This window comes from Stegostoma tigrinum, chromosome 34 (assembly GCF_030684315.1).
Source record: "Stegostoma tigrinum isolate sSteTig4 chromosome 34, sSteTig4.hap1, whole genome shotgun sequence".
Classification (NCBI taxonomy): Eukaryota; Metazoa; Chordata; class Chondrichthyes; order Orectolobiformes; family Stegostomatidae; genus Stegostoma; species Stegostoma tigrinum.
In genome coordinates, this window is record NC_081387.1 from 22,272,147 (window position 1) to 22,292,146 (window position 20,000).

The 20,000-nt window shown below is 51.4% G+C and overlaps 1 protein-coding gene across 17 annotated transcripts in view; it reads right to left on the reverse strand.

The window, feature by feature from the left end:
- Positions 1-7,861: 7,861 nt before the first annotated feature.
- LOC125446327 (tenascin-X-like) overlaps positions 7,862-20,000 on the reverse strand; it is a 167,297-nt gene continuing 155,158 nt past the window's right edge. For all 17 annotated transcript variants that reach the window (XM_059639465.1, XM_059639457.1, XM_059639462.1 and 14 more), the window contains 6 exons: positions 17,376-17,508; positions 16,194-16,345; positions 14,926-15,022; positions 11,129-11,290; positions 10,120-10,283; positions 7,862-8,469 (listed from right to left, as the gene is read on the reverse strand). In XM_059639465.1, the coding sequence (XP_059495448.1) occupies positions 8,368-8,469; positions 10,120-10,283; positions 11,129-11,290; positions 14,926-15,022; positions 16,194-16,345; positions 17,376-17,508 (810 nt within the window). In that variant the 3' untranslated portion in view covers positions 7,862-8,367. The remainder of the gene's footprint in view (positions 8,470-10,119; positions 10,284-11,128; positions 11,291-14,925; positions 15,023-16,193; positions 16,346-17,375; positions 17,509-20,000) is intronic.

Below are 20,000 nucleotides of genomic sequence, written 5' to 3' on the forward strand. Positions count from 1 at the left end.
ATATTCCTGACCTCCAGTTACACTGAGCTAATACAGGATGCCAAACAGTGGGGCAGTGTTCTCCAGCACTGAAACCAGCGCACCCTCCCCCCCCGCCTCTCCTTTACAAATTTACATTAAATCTATGCCTGAGTCAGAGATGATACAGTGAGCTGCAAAATAGGCACTCAAAGAAGTATCAGGATTCCTCACGTAGCTTTCTCTGTGACAATCAGAGTTACAAAAGACTGTCACAGGAGAGCATGAGCACTACATTAGCTTTTGGCCTTTCCTGGGAAAATGTCACTTCCTCACAAAGGGAAATGCAATGCTCACTAACTCAAAAGATGACTTAAGCTTAAACAGTCACATGGAAATTTCAAACCTGCCAGTTTTTCATTAGACCAAGGGGCTACAGATGATGGTATTGCGGTGGGGCAAGGCACATTGAGCTACAGACTTGCAACGACCCAAACTGAATGGGGCTAACTCATTTCCCCCCTGTTTCTAAAAGAGCTTTAAAGAAAAGGAGTAACAGTTGTGTGTTCGAGCCCCCAAACCCATTCTGCCAATCAGTGCAATCTTTGATCTATTCCATATTTTGCTGCCCAATCCCCATCTCCCTCGAGTTGCTTTGTGCCCAGCAGTAGTTCACTCTTAATCTGAGATGTACTCAATGGCTGAACACCCACTGCTGTCCAGATATTCAGAATTGTCCCGGGGGAAGACTTTCTCCCACTCTCAGTCTGACAAAGGTGGGCACCTTAACCTGATACCACAGCCTCCTCCTGATTTTCCAGTCCAAAGGAATGTGGGGTGGTGTAACACCCTGTCCCAATTCTGCCCTGCCCTGTGCTCTCCGAATCCTATGGCTTTCAGTAAGATCATTTCTCAGCATTCTCCAGAGGATGTAGACCTGTCATTTAGGGGGAGCTCATTGTCAGGTGACCAGCAGCAGATCTGCTTACAAGGCTGATTAAGAGCTACAGTCAAGCATGCTGGGAATTTTTGGTCCAGCTAGTTAAAACTCTGACCTCAGTTAAAAACGCAGCCAGGACATAGAGTCAAACAGCATGAAGGCAGACCCTTCGGCCCAGCCATTCCCTGCCGATCATAATCCAAAACTAAACTAGTCCCATCTGCCTGGGCTTGACCCATAAGCCACCAAACATTTCTTATTCTTGTCCTTATCTAAATGTCTTTTAAACATTGTATCTGCACTCTCATCGACAACTTGCACACACAAACCTTCGTCTGTGTTAAAAAAAATTGCATATTGGGACTTTCAGGTTCCTGTGCTGACCACATAAGGCAAGTGTCATGTGACAGGGTGTCATATGACTGACTAGATCTCTACCGGCACCATCCTACCGTATCTGGGAGTACAGAATATGGCTGTTTAATAGTAGGGAGTTCTTATTAACCAGTGAAAGTCCATCAGTTTGGATCGAAAAATGTGATCAGGGTTTGTCCATTTAATGGCTGCGTGCCAGAAAGCTTTCGAAAAACCAAGCGCATTTTTGGGATATAGGTTAGCGGGCTGAAGGAATTTCTTTCAGAAGAGAAGAAGCCTCCACGCCACATTGGAAAAGCATGTGTCCTGAAGTTACTTTCAGTCAGAACAAAGAACATTTGAGGCCAGGCCTATATGGAGAATACAACTGGCCATTTGACTCAGATTGGCATAGTATTTGATTCAAGCCATACTTACCGAGTCAAAGTGAGAGTTAGGGTTCAATGTGGGTTAAGTTGAAGCTCAGGTAAAGTGAGGTCAAATGAAGGGAGTTAAACTTGAAGTTGTTACATAAAACAAGAAGGTAATGTTGCAAGGAATGTTTGCTTTATACTGAGTGTAGGTACTTAAAGAGTTAAAATAAAGAAGCGTTTGCTTAATTAAACTCCAAGTTGGCTCCCTGCCTTTTGTCGGCTGCACATGGAAGGAATACATGGATATAAAGTTTGAGTATTCTTCTGTGGGAATGTCTACATCCCAGGAAGCAATCTAATGACCGCACTCCCTCCGAGAGAAGAATATTGCTTAAATGTGTCAGTACTCCTGGCCTCACCAATCCCTGCACAATGACACCAAGAGTCAGTGCTGCGATGAAGGCCAAGATGCCACCTACCGTCTGAAATACACCTGTCTGTGAGTGGTGTACTCAACCAGGTAGGATGACCTGGTCCTGGTCGCAAATGAGGGTTCCTTTTCTCGCAAGGATAGAGGGACTGGCTCCAACAGTGGAGAAGGGAAGTTGACTCCATCCCACACAGTCGACGAGGTCCTCGAACCATTGTGCATCCTGCTGCATGATGGGATGGTCCGATCCTTGACCTCTGAGGTCAGATTGATAAAGGCAAATCTTTCTGGCAGCAGAAACAATTTGGACTCTAATTCATTTCAGCTACACTTTATGGCTTCATTATGTTTCTACAGTGATGTGAAGGAGCTTAAGAATGTATTTGCCAGGAAAGAAACATATTAAAGGCAGCAGTGAGTCATTCAGTGTAATTTATACACAATGAAATAATTGGCCTGACAGGCAGCTCCTTGTAAATGGGGATAACTTGCTGAAGTATCCCAGTGACAAGAATGCACCCTCGTGAAAGGTTGACTGCACTTAAATTTCCTGCTGGCATTCCTGAACTTCAGAGAAGAATTTCTTTGGGAGGCAGTTACACAGACTCTGGGCATATATAGGATGGGAATGGCATCAGGGTTCGTGAGACACACTGCAGCTCAGAGAAAGAAGGAGCTAGAATCGAAACATTGCCAAAGGAGCTGGACTCAGCACAGTGAGTTTTCAATCTCCATCGGTGCCACTGACCCCAATTCTGATGCAGTCCTGCGATCCGAATAGATCCTCTCCTCGCTGATCACACAGCCTGAGCTCTGAGCTGTGGGCAACAAGTCCTGACAAATGGCCCTTGAGATAGTGAGCTGTGCAGAACCCAAGGATTACAGGAGATTGAACACGAGTTCCAAGAGGACAACAAGAGGTTCAGCGCAACTATAAATGCAGAAATCATGCTCACTGAGTATTGGCATTGTGTGTGTGTGTGTGTGTATTCAGTGTGAGAGTAGAGAGAGGAACTGGCTGTAGATTCAGTGTGTGTATAGATACAGGAACTGACTGTAGGTTCAGTGTGAGTGTAGATACAGGAATTGGCTGGAGGTTCAGTGTGAGCGTAGATGCAGGAATTGGCTGGAGGTTCAGTGTGAGTGTAGATACAGGAATTGGCTGGAGGTGTCTTGGGGACCCTGGTACAATTCCATCATCAGCTGACTGTCTGTGTGGGGTTTACACATTCTCCCTGTGCCTGTGTTGGTTTCCTGCAGGTGCCCCGGTGTTCTCCCACAGTCCAGTTTGGGTGGATTAACCACGCTATATTGCCCATAGAGTCCCCAGATGTGTACGCTAAGTGATGAACCCTGTTGAATGTGGGGAAAGAGTGAGGTGCTGGGCCTGGGTGGAATGACTTCAAAGTGTGGGTGCAGACTCGATGGGCCAAATGGCCTCTTTCTGCACTGTAGCAATTCTATGATTCAGCGTGTGTAGGTACAGGATCCAAGTGTGGATCCAGAGTTTGAGTGCAGCTATAGGGTCTGAAAGGCAATTCTGCAAGTGGAGAGATTCTGTGTACGTTTAGGTTTAGTGCCTGAGTATATAATTAGAGTCTGACGGTAGGTACAAGAAGCTGCAAGAATGTAAATTCAGTGTGTGTGTAGAGTCTACCCATATGTAGCGATATCGTGTGTGAATGTAGATCCAGGATATCGGTGCAGGTTCAGTGTGTGTAGATATAGGTAACATGTAGATTTGGTCTGTGTTTATATGTCGACTCAGTCTGTGTGTCTGTGTGTGTGTGTGTGTGTGTGTGTGTGTGTGTGTGTGTGTGTGTGTGTGTGTGTGTGTGTGTGTGTGTGTGTTTGTGTGTGTGTGTGTGTGTGTGTGTTTGTGTGTGTGTGTGTGTTTGAGTATAGCCTGAGTGTGGGTTCAGGTTGTGTGTATATTTGTTATTGCGGATATTTGGCCTGATGAACAATAGAGAACATGGGGTGAGTTATAGATTAGAAAGCAGTGGTGAGCTTTGGTGGTTTTCCATGTAGAATAGAGCATATCCCCTTGGAGTGGGCTACGGTTTGGAATCTAATCCAGGAATCTGGCTGGTTTTATAAATCCAATCAGTCAGAAGTTGAAATAGTCTTTTAGGCAGCTTGATGTGATAGTTACAGCTATCCATTGGTTAAATCTGTGTTTCTCTGTCTCCTAGATGTTCCTTCAGATGCCGGCCCTGTACCTGCTCGCACTGGTCACTGCTCAAGCATCTGTACATTTGCAGAGCTTCACAGCTGGAGTAACGAAGGATCACCAATCGAACCTGCAAGCTTGGCTCTCCGAGCTGGTATCTCAGCAACACCTAGACATGCTCCTGGGCCGTCTGAAGGGACAGCACCTCGAGAGCCGGAGGGTTCTCAAGAAGTGGGTTCTGGACAGCCAGGGACAGGGTGTCGAGTGTGTCAACGTGCCTCTGACTGACCATGAGTATAACAAGGAGCAGGAGGCAACCTACAGCAACACCCTGGATCCCAGAGGCTTAGAAAGCGAGAGTCAAGACACCCAGTCTCTCACCTCCATCGCCGGCCGACTGCAGTCATTCACTCGCAATAAAGGAGGCATTGGGTTCCGGTTTGGGAAGTAATTAGCCCTCGCTCAGATCTCTCTGTCCTTCCTCCCTCTCTCTTGCCTTCTGTCTCTCTAGCCGGGAGAATGCTGGGGGCAGAGATGGTCTTTTGAAGATGGAGTCGGGCTGAGGGTGAGGCTCTGTGACACAGAGCAGGATTAAATGTAATGAAATATCAACAAATAAATGGAATGCACAGAATATTTCATATCACGACAGAGCTGAAGGATCTTCTTTTGATAACGTGTTGGCATCAACAGTGAGGATGAGTTTAGAGGTTGCTTTAGATTTAACCGCGAATCCCTGGGAGAGTTAACACCTCACTAAACTCAATAACCTGTATCCTGGCCATATTGAGACCCTTACATCCCATAAAGTGCTTCCCAAAACCTCACATCAGGCAGCTTATGGAGAACTTTCAAAGCGTAGCTGCCCACTGTGCTGTAGGCAACACAGCAGCCAATGTGTGCACAGCAAGATCCCATGTGACCATGGCATTTGATAATAACGGAGCACTGCGTAACATTAATGAGTGCTGGAGCACTGTGTGCCGGACCCCACATTTTGGGAAGGATGTGATTGCAGTGAAGGGGGCACAGAGGGAACTGCCTGGGGTGAGGTATTTTCATTATGGACAGAGGCTGGACAAGTTCAGGCTGTTTTATTTAGCGCAGAGAAGGGAGGCCTAACTGAGGTGTACAACATTACAGGACAGGGAGAAACATTTCCCCTTTGTACTGGGGTCAATAACCACGGGCTGCAGTTTTAAGCCAAGGAACAAGAGGCTTAAAAGGGAATTTGAGGAGAAATGTTTTCATTCAGAGTAGTGAGTATCTGGAACTCAGTGTCTGAAAGGAATGGCAGAGGCTGTAACCATCAAGGCATTAGGCTGGGACTCATTTCACTGGAGCCCAGGAGATTGAGAGGGTGACTGTATAAAATCATGAGGGGCACTGATAGAGTTAATGGTAGGTCTCTTTTTCCCGAGGATAGGGGCTTTGAAGACTCAGGGACACCTTTTAAGGTGAGAGGAGAGAGATTTTAAAAAAACTGAGGCAATTCTTTTTACACAGGGGGCAGTTCATGTGATGAAGCAGAGGATGTGGGTGCAATTACAACATTTGAAAAACATTTGGATAAGTACATGAATAGGAAAGGTTTGGGGGGATATGGGGCAGGAGCAGGCAGCTGGGACTAGTTTGGGATTATGCTTGGCATGGACTGGTGGGACTGAAGGGTCTGTTTCCATGTTGTATGACTGTTAAATATTTAGATACGCTCTTGAAATGCCAAGATAGGAAAGCTACAGGGTCCCGTGCTGGAAACTGGGATGACAATAGACAGAGGCTTTGATCACTGGTTTGGACATGATGTGTGCTGTAACGTCTCCTGACTATATGATCAGATAATGTCTTCAGTAGCTGAGGGATGAGTATTGACCAGAACACCAGCAATAACTCCCTTGTTCTTCCTCAGAATGGAAAGACGTGATTCAGTCACAGGGAAGGGACTGCCCATGGTTTAACATGGCAGCTCCAGCAAGGCAGAGCGCCCTTAGGAGACTGTTCCCAGGTAAGCAGACCCTTCCCAGAGAGATCCCGCTATGGGAGACACAGCACCTGAACCTGATTTATCGGCATCACATTCAGCCTCTTCAGTTTTTACTCCCTCCATCAGTGATGCTCAGTCGCAGCAGTGTGTACATTCAGTAAGATGCCCTGCAGTTGCTCACCAATGCTCCATCAAAAACACTTTCCCACACCTCCTCCCTCTACCGTCGGAAGGGGTAAGAATAGCAGACAGACAGGAACGCCATCACCTTCCAGTTCCTTTCCAAACCACCCAGCCTGTCATTGTTTGTTCAATGTCACTGAGTTAAAATCCGGAAGCTCCCTCCCTGAGAGCGCTGTGGGGTTCCCTACTCCCCATGCATTGCTGCAGATCAGGAAGGCAGCTCACTACCGCCTTCTCAAAGTCAATAAATTCTAGTCTTAGTCAGCATCAACCCACACTCCGTGTAAGATCACAAAGATTCCTCTCTAATATCAGCACCAGCGAGTGAGAGTCTCATCGAGTCAAAATTTCCAAATCTTCAGATCTCCTCAGTCAAAGTTCATTCTCTGATTTCTTCAGTCCTTACCTTTTCCCATCCCCCTGAGCAAGGTCTCAGAACTAATTCTAAAGGAGATGTTTGGGATCTGACTGATAGTCAGTGACCAACTGAGCACTGATTAGTCATTTTGTATGAATAGGGTCAGTGCAGGAGTTTTGTGCTGTGCAGGCCACTCTGGAATGGCTTCAAGAAACCATACATGCCCACCGAGTACAAGTGTACACCCCCGCGCCCCCCATCCCCCTGAGGGAGTGTGCCAACAGGGCACAGAGAGCAGGGGTCACATCTCTGCAGAGCACCACCTTGACCCTTTTACCCACGACTCAGATCAAAGCAGCAGCTGGTCATCACCGCTTCAATAAACTTCAGAAAGATATCAGGACTGTTACATTCAGGATCATTCACCTCACTCACTGCCATTCAGCCTATTGAGCCTGCCCTGCTCTTCAATACCATCACATCTGATTGAACACTTCCATCCCTTCTACCCTCTCTAACCCCCGTCCGCCAATGGTCATCAGAAATTTGTCAAACTTTCCTTAAACATGCCCAGCCTCCGCAGTCCTCCCCAAGGTTGAAGGGGGATTCTCTCATCCAGGAGTGAAGTTCCTCATGATAAGGGAGTGGGGAGGGGTGCGCTAAGTGGCAGTTCAGTCACAACAAAAAGATTGCGGGAATAAAATGTTTCCGCACCCTCGGAAAAAAACTGTGGTTTAAACCGGTATGGCAGGGTATCAATGTATAGTCTCAGAATTCTGGTCAAAATGACTTCCTTTGCTGAGATATTAAGAGTTACAGGACGGATGCATGTAATGGATTTGGATCCAGGGAAGAGAGACAAAGCCATTGGATGGTGGGTTAGACTGGTGCATTGACTAACTCTCGGGATGGGTAATGCAGAGGCCCAAGGGGGTGACTAGAACAGATTTGCAAAGTGGCTCTTTCTCATGCCCCAATCTCCTAAGGAGTCTGGTTGGAAATCCCACCATCCTGGATCCACCCACGGCCTATTTCCCTCCGAAGGGACACTCAAAAGATGAAGCTGAAGCAGACAGACAGGCCACCACAGGGATTAGAAAAGGCACAACAAATGTATTTCAAAATAACAGGAGAAAAAAACATACAAAATAACTTCAAACAAAATTCATCAAGTTAAATCTCTTTAAAATGCAATGGGGGCAGTTTTTGGTATTAATAGATTGACCCGAGCACTCATATACTATAAAGCAGCAGAGATACAAGAGGCTGGTGATCAGAAAACAGCGCCACCTATAGTCTTGAGACTTTTTTGGAGGCTCCCCACCCCAACGTCCCCACACCCCATTCTTTCTTTTGCTTAACTCTATTTTTAATTTGGGTGAATAATTTTGGAACTGCACAATCCCAAGCCAGCGAGTGAGAGGCCATACGGTGGTATTGATCTTGTTGTTGATGGGGTCAAAGGTCGTACGGCCCAGATCCCAGCAGAACAGGAACGGAGGCTTAAAAAAAATCGTAGGCTTCATGCCGACCGCAGTAACGTCGGAAAGTCCGGGCAGAAGAATTAGCTGCGAGCTTTAGAATTGTCCATTGGAGGTGCCTTCCCCACATCCTCACTCTTTCCTGATGGTCCTGACAACCTTATGAGGCCTGATCTTCATCTCAGTGAAGGGTATGGAGAACTCGAAGCCTTTCCAGCTGAACCAGTTCACACCCTGCAGAGGGGAAAGTCAGTCGGTATCAAGGACTGTCATCATTCTGCCATTACAACCAGCAATTACTCAGCATCCCAGGGTGTACCAGAGGGCAATGGAGGGGCTGAGGGAGACCAAGAGTGACAGAGGACAGTAAGAATCAGTGAGAGAATCAGGGGAGAGCAAGTGACTGTGTGACAGGGAGAGTGACGGCGTGAGTGAGTGAGTGACGGCGAGAGTGAGTGAGTGACAGTGAGAGTGAGTGAGTGACAGTGAGTGTGAGTCAGTGAGAGTGAGTGACGGTGAGAGTGAATGACGGTGAGCGTGAGTCAGTGAGAGTGAGTGACGGTGAGAGTGAGTCAGTGAGAGTGAGTGACAGTGACAGTGACAGTCAGTGAGAGTGAGTAATGGTGAGAGTGTGAGGGCGAGAGTGAGTGACGGGAAGAGTGAGTGACAGGGAGAGTGAGTGATGGGGAGAGTGAGTGAGTCAGTGAGAGTGAGTCAGTGAGAGTGAGTGCCGGTGAGAGGGAGTGACGGCGAGAGTGAGAGAGAGTGGGAGTGAGTGACAGTAAGAGTGAGTGACGGTGAGAGTGAGTGATGTAAGAGTGAGTGAATCAGTGAGAGTGAGTGACAGTGAGAGTGAGTGAGTCAATGAGAGTGAGAGTCAGTGAGAGTGAGTGACGGTGAGAGTGAGTGAGTGACGGTGAGAGTGAGTGAGTCAGTGAGAGTGAGTGAGTCAGTGAGAGTGAGTGACAGTGAGAGTGAGTGATGGTGAGAGTGAGTGACGGTGAGATTGAGTGACGGTGAGAGTGAGTGACGGTGAGCGTGAGTCAGTGAGAGTGAGTGACGGTGAGCGTGAGTCAGTGAGAGTGAGTGACGGTGAGCGTGAGTCAGTGAGAGTGAGTGACAGTGACAGTGACAGTCAGTGAGAGTGAGTAATGGTCAGAGTGACTGACAGAGAGTGAGTGAGTGACAGTGAGAGTGAGTTACAGTGAGAGTGTAGGTGAGAGTGAGTGTCAGTGAGAGTGAGTGACGGTGAGATTGTGAGTCAGTGAGAGTGAGTCAGTGAGACTGAGTGTCAGTGTGACTGAGTGACGGTGAGAGTGAGTGACAGTGAGAATGAGTGACAGTGAGAATGAGTGACGGTGAGTGTGAGTGATGGTGAGAGTGAGAGTCAGTGAGCGTGAGAGTCAGTGAGCGTGAGTCAGTGAGAGTGAGTGACGGTGAGAGTGAGTGAGTCAGTGAGAGTGAGTGACAGTGAGAGTGACAGTCAGTGAGAGTGAGTGACGGTGACAGTGAGTGAGCGACGGTGAAAGTGAGTGATGGTGAGAGTGACTGAGTGAGAGAACGAGTGCGATTCAGCAAGTGAATGAGTGAGAGTGAGTGTCAGTGAGTAACAGAGAGTGAGAGAGTCAAAGCGAGTGAGGGTGAATAAAAGTGAGTGACAGTAAGCAAGTGAGAGACAGAGTGAGTTGGTGAGATTGAGTGTGTGCAACCCCAGCCACGTGAGAGAGAGACTGAGGGAGAGAGAGTGACTGTGTGTCAGTGACAGAGAGCAAGCTCTCAGTGAGTCAGTGGGTGTGAGAGAGAGAGAGAGAGAGAGCATGAGGTGGAGAGTGAGAGTGAGCGATAGAATGGGAGAGAGAGAGAGATAGAGGGTGAGAATCTGACCTGATGGTCTCTGTTGTTTCCATACTCTCCGTTGAGATTAACACGATGACAGTTTTTATACCACCAGCCTCCCCGATAAGATACAGCACAGTTAGTGAGGGCCTCATCATTGTCTGCGTCCACAGTGGTGAAGTTACTGCCGTGATGGTAGGAGAGTGAGTTCCCTGGATAAAAGTAAACACCGGCTTCACTCACTTACCGCAGTGATTCAGAGATCGTTACCATAAGGTTGTTCATGTCTGAAACTCTCAGAACTTAAGATGAGACAGAATGCCGTGTAAAAGGGGTTGTTATGAAATCGAATACCTGCCTGGCCTATTGCCCAGTTACCATGGACACAGGGCCGCAAAGCGCTTAGACAAGATGGAAAGTTTTCCAAGGAAAGGTGGAAGAGAGACAGATGGGTGGGGGGTTCCCAGGCACACTCAGCCCATCACAGACGCCATGGACAGTGTCACTCAGCCCATCACAGACGCCATGGACAGTGTCACTCAGCCCATCACAGACGCCATGGACAGTGTCACACAGGCCATCACAGACAGTGTTACACACGGAGCGCTGTCCATCCTTGATCCTCCTGTTATTACAGTGAGGTATGTAACAGGGAAGGAGAGAGGAATGAATACAGCACCACAAGGAGCTGGGAATATTTTCCTTCATAAGATAATAAAATGTGAGGCTGGATGAACACAGCAGGCCAAGCAGCATCTCAGGAGCACAAAAGCTGACGTTTCGGGCCTAGACCCTTCATCAGAGAGGGGGAGGGGGGGAGGGGACTGGAATAAATAGGGAGAGAGGGGGAGGCGGACCGAAGATGGAGAGTAAAGAAGATAGGTGGAGAGAGTGTAGGTGGGGAGGTAGGGAGGGGATAGGTCAGTCCAGGGAAGACGGACAGGTCAAGGAGGTGGGATGAGGTTAGTAGGTAGTGGGGGGTGCGGCTTGGGGTGGGAGGAAGGGATGGGTGAGAGGAAGAACCGGTTAGGGAGGCTTGCAGCACTCTCTCACTCACCGGCATTCCCAGAATATTTCCCCAATCTCAGTTTGTATCTCTGGGCTGGGCCCTCCACCACAAAGTTATCGTAGGTAGCGTAGGCCGATTCCTGGCCGCTCCTCAGATCCACACGGAGTTCGTAATGTTGCTGTGCTGTGAGCTGGTGAAGTTTTTTCAGCCCTGCAGCACACACACACATAGACGTCACAGTTAGCCACCGATCAGTACTCTATCGGCTCCTGCCACCATTGCAGTCCTGATTCACACCCCTCCCCATTCCCGATCTTCCTCTCCACCGCACTTCCACCCGTTCCCCCCTCACCCTCCCGACCATCCCTACCCTCACCCTCCCTACTCTCACCCTCCCAACCCTCCCTACCCTCACCCTCCCAATCCTCCCTACCCTCGCCTTCCCAACAGTCCTAACCCTCAGCCTCCCAACCCTCCCTACCCACACCCTCCCAACCCTCACCCTCCCATCCCCTTCAAATCCTCATCCTCCCAATCCTCTCCCCCCTCACCCACCGAACCCTCACCCTCCCAATCCTCCCTAACCTCACTCTCCCAACCCTCACCCTCCCGATCTTCCCTACTCTTACCCTCCCAACACTCCCAACCCTCACCCTCCCAATCCTCCCTAACCTCGCCCTCCCAACAGTCCTAACCCTCACCCTCCCAATCCTCCCTACCCACACCCTCCCAACCCTCACCCTCCCAATCCTCCCTACCCTCGCCCTCCCAACAGTCCTAACCCTCACCCTCCCGATCCTCCCTACCCACACCCTCCCAACCCTCACCCTCCCAATCCTCCCTACCCTCGCCCTCCCAACAGTCCTAACCCACACCCTCCCAACCCTCACCCTCCCATCCCCTTCAAATCCTCATCCTCCCAATCCTCTCCCCCCTCACCCACCCAACCCTCACCCTCCCAACCCTCCCTACCCTCACTCTCCCAACCCTCACCCTCCCAACCCTCCCTACCCTCACTCTCCCAACCCTCACCCTCCCGATCTTCCCTACTCTTACCCTCCCAACACTCCCAACCCTCACCCTCTCAATCCTCCCTACCCTCACCCTCCCAACAGTCCTAACCCTCACCATCCCAATCATCCCTACCCACACCGTCCCAACCCTCACCCTCCTGATCCTCCCTGCCCTCACTCTCCTGGCCCTCACCCTCCCATCCCCACCCAACCCTCACCCTTGCAACCTCTGTATCCTCACCCTCCTGTTCCCTCCCTCCCCTCACCCTCCCATCCCCACCCAACCCTCACCCTTGCAACCTCTGTATCCTCACCCTCCTGACCCTCACCCTCCTGTTCCCTCCCTCCCCTCACCCTCCCATCCCCACCCTACCCTCACCCTTGCAACCTTTGTATCCTCACCCTCCTGACCCTCACCCTCCTGTTCCCTCCCTCCCCTCACCCTCCCATCCCCACCCTACACTCACCTTACTCTGACAAACCTTTATAGTTCCACCCCTTTCACCCTCACCTCAGCCCCACGTACCTCCAGCGTCATTCTCCCCCCCAAATCCATTCCTGACCCCAGCCAGTGCTGTCCTAATATTCCGTGGTCCTCACACAGCCAGTGGGCCGCAGTATTCGCCAGTCCTCACCCTGCCAGTGCTTACCTAATGTTCCCTCGTCCTCAATCAGCCAGTGCTCCCCCACACATCCTTACCCAGCCAGTGCTCCCCCTGTCCTTACCCAGCCAGTGCTCCCCCTGTCCTTACCCAGCCAGTGCTCCCCCTGTCCTTACCCAGCCAGTGCTACCCCCCATCCATACCCAGCCAATGTTCCCCCCGTCCTTACCCAGACAGTGCTCCCCCCCGCCCTTACCCAGCCAGTGTTCCCCCCGCCCTCACCCAGCCAGTGATTCCCCCCACCCTTACCCAGGCAGTGCTCCTCCCATCTTTACCCAGCCAATGTTCCCCCGTCCTTACCCAGCCAGTGCTCCCCCCACATTCCTACCCAGCCAGTGCTCCCTCCAGATCCTTACCCAGCCACTGTTCACCCCGTCCTTACCCAGCCAGTGCTTCCCCCGTCCTTACCCAGCCAGTGTTCCCTCCCCGTCCTTACCCAGCCAGTGTTCCCCCAGTCCTTACCCAGACAGTGCTCCCCCGCCGTCCTTACCCAGCCAGTGTTCCCTCCCCGTCCGTACCCAGCCAGTGTTCCCCGTCCTTACCCAGCCAGTGCTCCCCCCCGTCCTTACCCAGCCAGTGCTTCCCCCAACCTTACCCAGCCAGTGTTCCCCCCGTCCTTACCCAGCCAGTGCTGCTGCCGTCCTTACCTAACCAGTGCTCGCCCTCTGTCCTTAGCTAGTCAGTGTTCCCCGTCCTTACCCAGCCAGTGTTCCCTCCCCGTCCTTACCCAGCCAGTGCTTCCCCCAACCTTACCCAGCCAGTGTTCCCCCCGTCCTTACCCAGCCAGTGCTGCTGCCGTCCTTACCTAACCAGTGCTCGCCCTCTGTCCTTAGCTAGTCAGTGTTCCCCGTCCTTACCCAGCCAGTGTTCCCCCCGTCCTTACCCAGCCAGTGCTCCCCCCACATTCTTACCCAGCCAGTGCTCGCTCCAGATCCTTACCCAGCCAATGTTCGCCCCGTCCTTACCCAGCCAGTGCTTCCCCCGTCCATACCCAGCCAGTATTCCCCCAGTCCTTACCCAGCCAGTGCTCCCCCCACATTCTTACCCAGCCAGTGCTCCCTCCAGATCCTTACCCAGCCAGTGTTCCCCCAGTCCTTACCCAGCCAGTGCTTCCCCCGTCCTTACCCAGCCAGTGCTCCCCCCCGTCCTTACCCAGCCAGTGCTTCCCCCCGTCCTTACATAACCAGTGCTCGCCCTCTGTCCGTAGCCAGTCAGTGTTCCCCTGTCCTTACCCAGCCAGTGTTCCCTCCCCGTCCTTACCCAACCAGTGTTCCCCCCGTCCTTACCCAGCCAGTGCTGCCCCCGTCCTTAACAAGCCAGTGCTGCCCCCACATCCTAACCCAGCCAATGTTCCCCCTGTCCTTACCCAGCCAGTGCTCCCCCCGTCCTTACCCAGCCAGTGCTCCCCCCTGTCCTTACCCAGCCAGTGCTCCCCCCGTCCTTACCCAGCCAGTGCTCCCCCTTGTCCTTACCCAGCCAGTGCTCCCCCTCTGTCCTTACCCAGTCAGTGCTCCCCCTCTGTCCTTACCCAGCCAGTGCTCCCCCTCTGTCCTTACCCAGTCAGTGCTCCCCCTCTGTCCTTACCCAGCCAATGCTCCCCCCTGTCCTTACCCAGCCAGTGCTCCCCCTCTGTCCTTACCCAGCCAGTGCTCCCCCCTGTCCTTACCCAGCCAGTGCTCCCCCTCTGTCCTTACCCAGTCAGTGCTCCCCCTCTGTCCTTACCCAGCCAGTGCTCCCCCCTGTCCTTACCCAGCCAGTGCTCCCCCTCTGTCCTTACCCAGCCAGTGCTCCCCCCTGTCCTTACCCAGCCAGTGCTCCCCCTCTGTCCTTACCCAGTCAGTGCTCCCCCTCTGTCCTTACCCAGTCAGTGCTCCCCCTCTGTCCTTACCCAGCCAATGCTCCCCCCTGTCCTTACCCAGCCAGTGCTCCCCCTCTGTCCTTACCCAGCCAGTGCTCCCCCTCTGTCCTTACCCAGCCAGTGCTCCCCCTCTGTCCTTACCCAGTCAGTGCTCCCCCTCTGTCCTTACCCAGCCAGTGCTCCCCCCGTCCTTACCCAGCCAGTGCTCTCCCTCTGTCCTTACCCAGCCAGTGCTCCCCCTCTGTCCTTACCCAGCCAGTGCTCCTGCTGCCCTTACCCAGCCAGTACCCGCGCCCCCGCCGCTGCCCTTACCCAGCCAGTGTTCCCCAGCCAAGTCTCCAAAACCTGTCTCATAGGCCTTCCAGTTCTTGATGAATTTGGTCTTGCCGTTCATTCTCCTCTGGAAAACCTTCCAGGAGGGAAACAGGAAAATACTGATGAATTTGGATGCTAATCCCCTGGCTCCTGAGGGGTTGGAAGGACGAACTGAGGGAATCTCCTGAGCTCACTGTGTGGATCGGGATAGGGATTGAGATTGGGATTGGAATTGGGAATGTTAATTCACTGGCAGTACAAACACTTTGATCCCCTGTTTAAACTCTGCCCCCGACCAATCCTGTTCCAGCAGCTCGAATGTAGGGCTGGGTTTTGCCATCTTTTTGGTGAAGTGTTTTTCTGGGTGAGCTTCACCCAGTCCTATCCCCACACAGTCTCCTCCGCATTTACTGTGCCCATCTGGTGGGTGCGAATAGCAGGAGAAGCAGGAAAAGGTGCCCAGCTGCGACGTTCCTGCTGTTGGAGGAGTACCGAAAGCCCAGCTCCACAGGACTTCATTCTGACGCTGCCCTTCACTCTGTGGTCCCGAACATTTATCTCCAGGGACGAAGACACATTATCCCCAGCGTTTTTAGAGGGGGACGGGAGGGGTGCGCAGGGTGATAGAGGTGGAGGGCAGTGCTGACAGGGTGACATTATAGAAGTTTACAAAATCATGAGGGGCAAGGATGGGGTGAATAGACAAGGTCTTTTCCCTGGGACGGGGAGGTCCAAAACTAGAGGTTTAATGTGAGAGGGTAAAGATTCAAAAGGGACATAAGGGGCAACTTTTTCACACAGAGGGTGGTGCGTGTATGGAATGAGCTGCCAGAGGGAGTGGTGGGGGCTGGTACAATTACAGCATGTAAAAGGTGCCTGGATGGGGACATGAATAGGAAGGGCTTAAGGGATATGGGCCAAAGGCTGGCAAATGGGACTAGTTCAGAACGGGATGTCTGGTCAGCATGGACGAGTTGGACCGAAGGGCCTGTTTCCGTGCTGTGTGACTCTCTCACTGATGGAGAAGGCCCAGCCAGCCCGGGCCCAGGGTCACTGCAGAGATCCTGGGTGAAGCAGAATGCACAGGGAGAAAGGCACATAACTTCTGCTGCACACCCTGACAAGGGCGTCACACTGGCACTGCACATTGCCAGGGCATCACCTCGCTCAGTGGCTCTTGCCAATGTCCCGAAAGCTATCCCGGGAATAACCCCAGTACCCGCCCCAGGATCAGTGGCTGTGCTCCGTACAAGCACTGTACTTACTAGCCAGCCCCCGCCATCGGTCTCCATGTCACAGTAAGCTTTGATTGGCTTGTCTTTGTCTCTGTTCAGATACAGTGTGACGATGCTGGATTCTGTCCTTCCATTACTGAGCTCCTCTCCGCAATCCTTTGGGAATGGGATGTGTGCACCAGCTACAGGAGGAATCACACGCAGCATTAGGGAAAATACCAGCGGGCACAGCACCCCCTCCCAGGGAGCGCACAAGCACAAGGTGAACATTCCAGAATCTGGGAATAGGGCACAAATTCCGAGCTTATGCAATGTAATGTGAAGTCCTTTGGGGACCAAAGCTAAAACAGCCATTGGACTCATAGTTAAACAACAAGCCACAGAATGCAATTCCAAATCCCTCCGGAACAGGAATGGGACTAGTTTGGGAACAGGCTACTTTATCACGTGATTTTCAGTGAAAAGGAGCCAGAAGCTGCTGTAAAACATTCGCTGTCTGCTCCAATGAGACACGCTGACAGAGTTAAGCTGCCTTCCTCACCTAGCTGGGGGCCGTAAGTGACTCCAGCACCCCCTTCCCCTGCTCCCCCGCCCAGCGAGTCTGACTGTTCAGGAGCAAGGCACAGTGTTGTGTCAGATTCATTACGGGTGAAGGGTAACGTCTGTGCCACCCTCTTTTTGGCAGCACGGTGGCTCAGTGGTTAGCACTGCAGCCTCACAGCCCCAGGGACACCGGTTCGATTCCACCCTTGGAAAACTGTCTGTGTGGAGTTTGCACATTCTCCCTGTGTCTGCATGGATTTCCTCCGGGTGCTCCGGTTTCCTCCCACAGTCCAAAGATGTGCAGGCTAGGTGGATTGGCCATGCTAAATTGTCCCATAGTGTTCAGGGATGTGTAGATTAGGTGGGTTAGACATGGAAAATACGGGGTTATGGGGAGAGGGTCGACAGGTGGGTCTGGGTGGGGCGCTCTTCCCCATGTTGGCCGATGGGCCGAATGGCATGCTTTTCACACTGTAGGGATTCCACAATTCTCCGCGCTGAGAGAGATGGTGGGGGGCTGGGGGGCTGGGGGGGCGGGGGGGGGTGGTGCCTGTGTTGCCCACAAACAGAAGCCTGTTGATGGAGGGGATTTGGGGACGGGGTGGTGTAGGAGTTGGGGATAGGGGTAGGGGTATGGGTGGGGGACAATGGGAAATTCGCTCCATGTACCTGTGTTGAAGTGTGTGGTCACGGCGGTCGCCCTCTCACTGTCCCGCAAGGCGTGCAGCTTGACGGTGTAGCCGGTGCTGGGCAGCAGCTGGCGCAATCTGTGGTTTACCTCGGTGCCATCCAGTCGGACTTGCTGTGGTGGGGGGGAAGGTTGAGTGGTGGAGTCAGAAACCGTGGAAGGGGAGCGGCCTGAGGATGCTACACCGCCAGCATCCACCACTTCCCCACCCCACCTACGCACCTCCCCCCCCCCACCCTCCCAGCACCACCCCCCGTCAATCCATTTCCCAGGAATAACCCCGGACCACTACAGCAGTAGAAATAGTCCCACTCCACAAACTGCTGTAAGATATACAACCATCCGCAGCAGAGATAGTGTCGTCTGGTTAGTCCGAACTCGATGGACCCAGGATTAAAATCAACTCCAATACAGTGCAGTCAGCTGATTCACCTAACACAGCAGGCAAGATGTGGATGCAATGCTTCAGCGAATAGTACAATGGAAACTGCATGCAGCCAACATCAACCACACACATACCACATAGCAGGGAATCATTACCATCATTGCCTCATTCAGTCTGCTGCCACCTCTAGTGAGTGGCTAAGGGCGAACAGGTTCAGCGACATGAAGAACAACATTGAATGTTTAAGCTGTGGGAAAGGTAACGGGCCGGTTCTCCTCTGTCATCCCCGAATGCCTCGCCGTATTCTGGGATGGGGCACAGCGAGTATACGGGATACGCATTCAGTCCAGGAACAACTGACTCAAAGCCTTCCTTACAACAGTCAGTGGAACTGTGGAATTGGAGAGTGAACATACAGACATACCCATGGATTTGGATAATCTCCTCTGCTTGGGTTATTAACCAGTTGATACTGAACTTCCCTGATTTATTTCAGTAGGAGGTCACACAGGACATGGCATGATCGAGCACCACATGGTGCTGATTCAGGATCTTCAGCAAAGGACCAACTTTTACAGACAGCCTGACCCTGTGCCTTTACAGTCCTCAGCTGAGCTCCTGGCCGGTGTTGATGTATGACCAAGTGTGAAGGAATTAGACAAAGCCCTGGTATTGGCTACTCTAGCCCAGGCCAAGGACCCAAAAGGGGAACTATAAGAGCTAATGAGACAGTAAGGGTTGAACAGTTGTACCCTGAGTAAAATTAATAGAATGGATTTCATCAATGAACACGACAAAGGCCAAAAGCAGCAGGAGCCTTCCAGAAAGGCCCACAAAGGATAAAGATTTGACTGGTTCAGAGACAGAAGTGGGGGATTGGGTTGAAACAAACAACTATCAGGGAGAGCCGAGTGATGACAGGAGAAGAGACTTTAGTCGGGTGTAGGAAGGATGCACCTGGGATGGGAGACATCTGTTTTTGATGTGCTCGTGTACAGACAACTTTGGAATTTGAAATACAGATGTATATAAAAGGCATGAATTCCTTGTATTTACTTCTTTATAACTAGTGTTAAAAAGGACTCTCTCTGTGCACTATGAATGAATGTGTGTAAACCTGCACCCAACAGAGCAGAGGAATTCTTCCTGACATCCCCCTGATGGCCTGTCTCTAACTTTAAGATGATGTCCCTTTGTACTGGAAGCCTTCATCAATGGAGAAAGTTTCCCTTCAAACACCCATCAAATCCTTTAATTGACTTAAAGACTTGAATAATCAGCCTTTTATATTTAAAACTGACAGCTAATGGACATGGACAGTGAAGAGTGGAGGGAAATTGCTAAGTGAGGGGTGTATCGCTGAGTGAGGGCTGTATCGCTGAGTGAGGGGTGTACCGCTGAGTGAGGGGTGTATCGCTGAGTGAGGGGTGTATCGCTGAGTCAGGGATGTATTACTGAGTGAGGGATGTATCGCTGAGTGAGGGATGTATTACTGAGTGAGGGATGTATCGCTGAATGAGGGATGTATCGCTGAGTCGAGGATGTATTACTGAGTGAGGGATGTATCGCGAGTGAGGGATGTATTACTGAGTGAGGGATGTATCGCTGAGTGAGGAGTGTATCGCTGAGTGAGGGATGTATTACTGAGTGAGGGACGTATCGCTGAGTGAGGGATGTATTACTGAGTGAGGGATGTATTTCTGAGTGAGGGATGTATCGCTGAGTCGGGAATGTATTACTGAGTGAGGGGTGTATCGCTGAGTGAGGGATGTATCGCTGAGTGAGGGATGTATAACGGAGTGAGGGATGTATAACTGAGTGAGGGATGTATCGCTGAGTGAGGGATGTATTACTGAGTGAGGGCTGTATCGCTAAGTGAGGGATGTATTACTGAGTGAGGGATGTATCGCTGAGTGAGGGATGTATTACTGAGTGAGGCATGTATCGCTGAGTGAGAGCTGTATCGCTGAGTGAGGGCTGTACCGCTGAGTGAGGGATGTATCGCTGAGTGAGGGATGTATTACTGAGTGAGGCATGTATCGCTGAGTGAGGCATGTATCGCTGAGTGAGGGCTGTATCGCTGAGTGAGGGATGTATCGCTGAGTGAGGGATGTATTACTGAGTGAGGGATGTATCGCTGAGTGAGGGATGTATCGCTGAGTGAGGAGTGTATCGCTGAGTGAGGGATGTATCGCTGAGTGAGGGATGTATTACTGAGTGA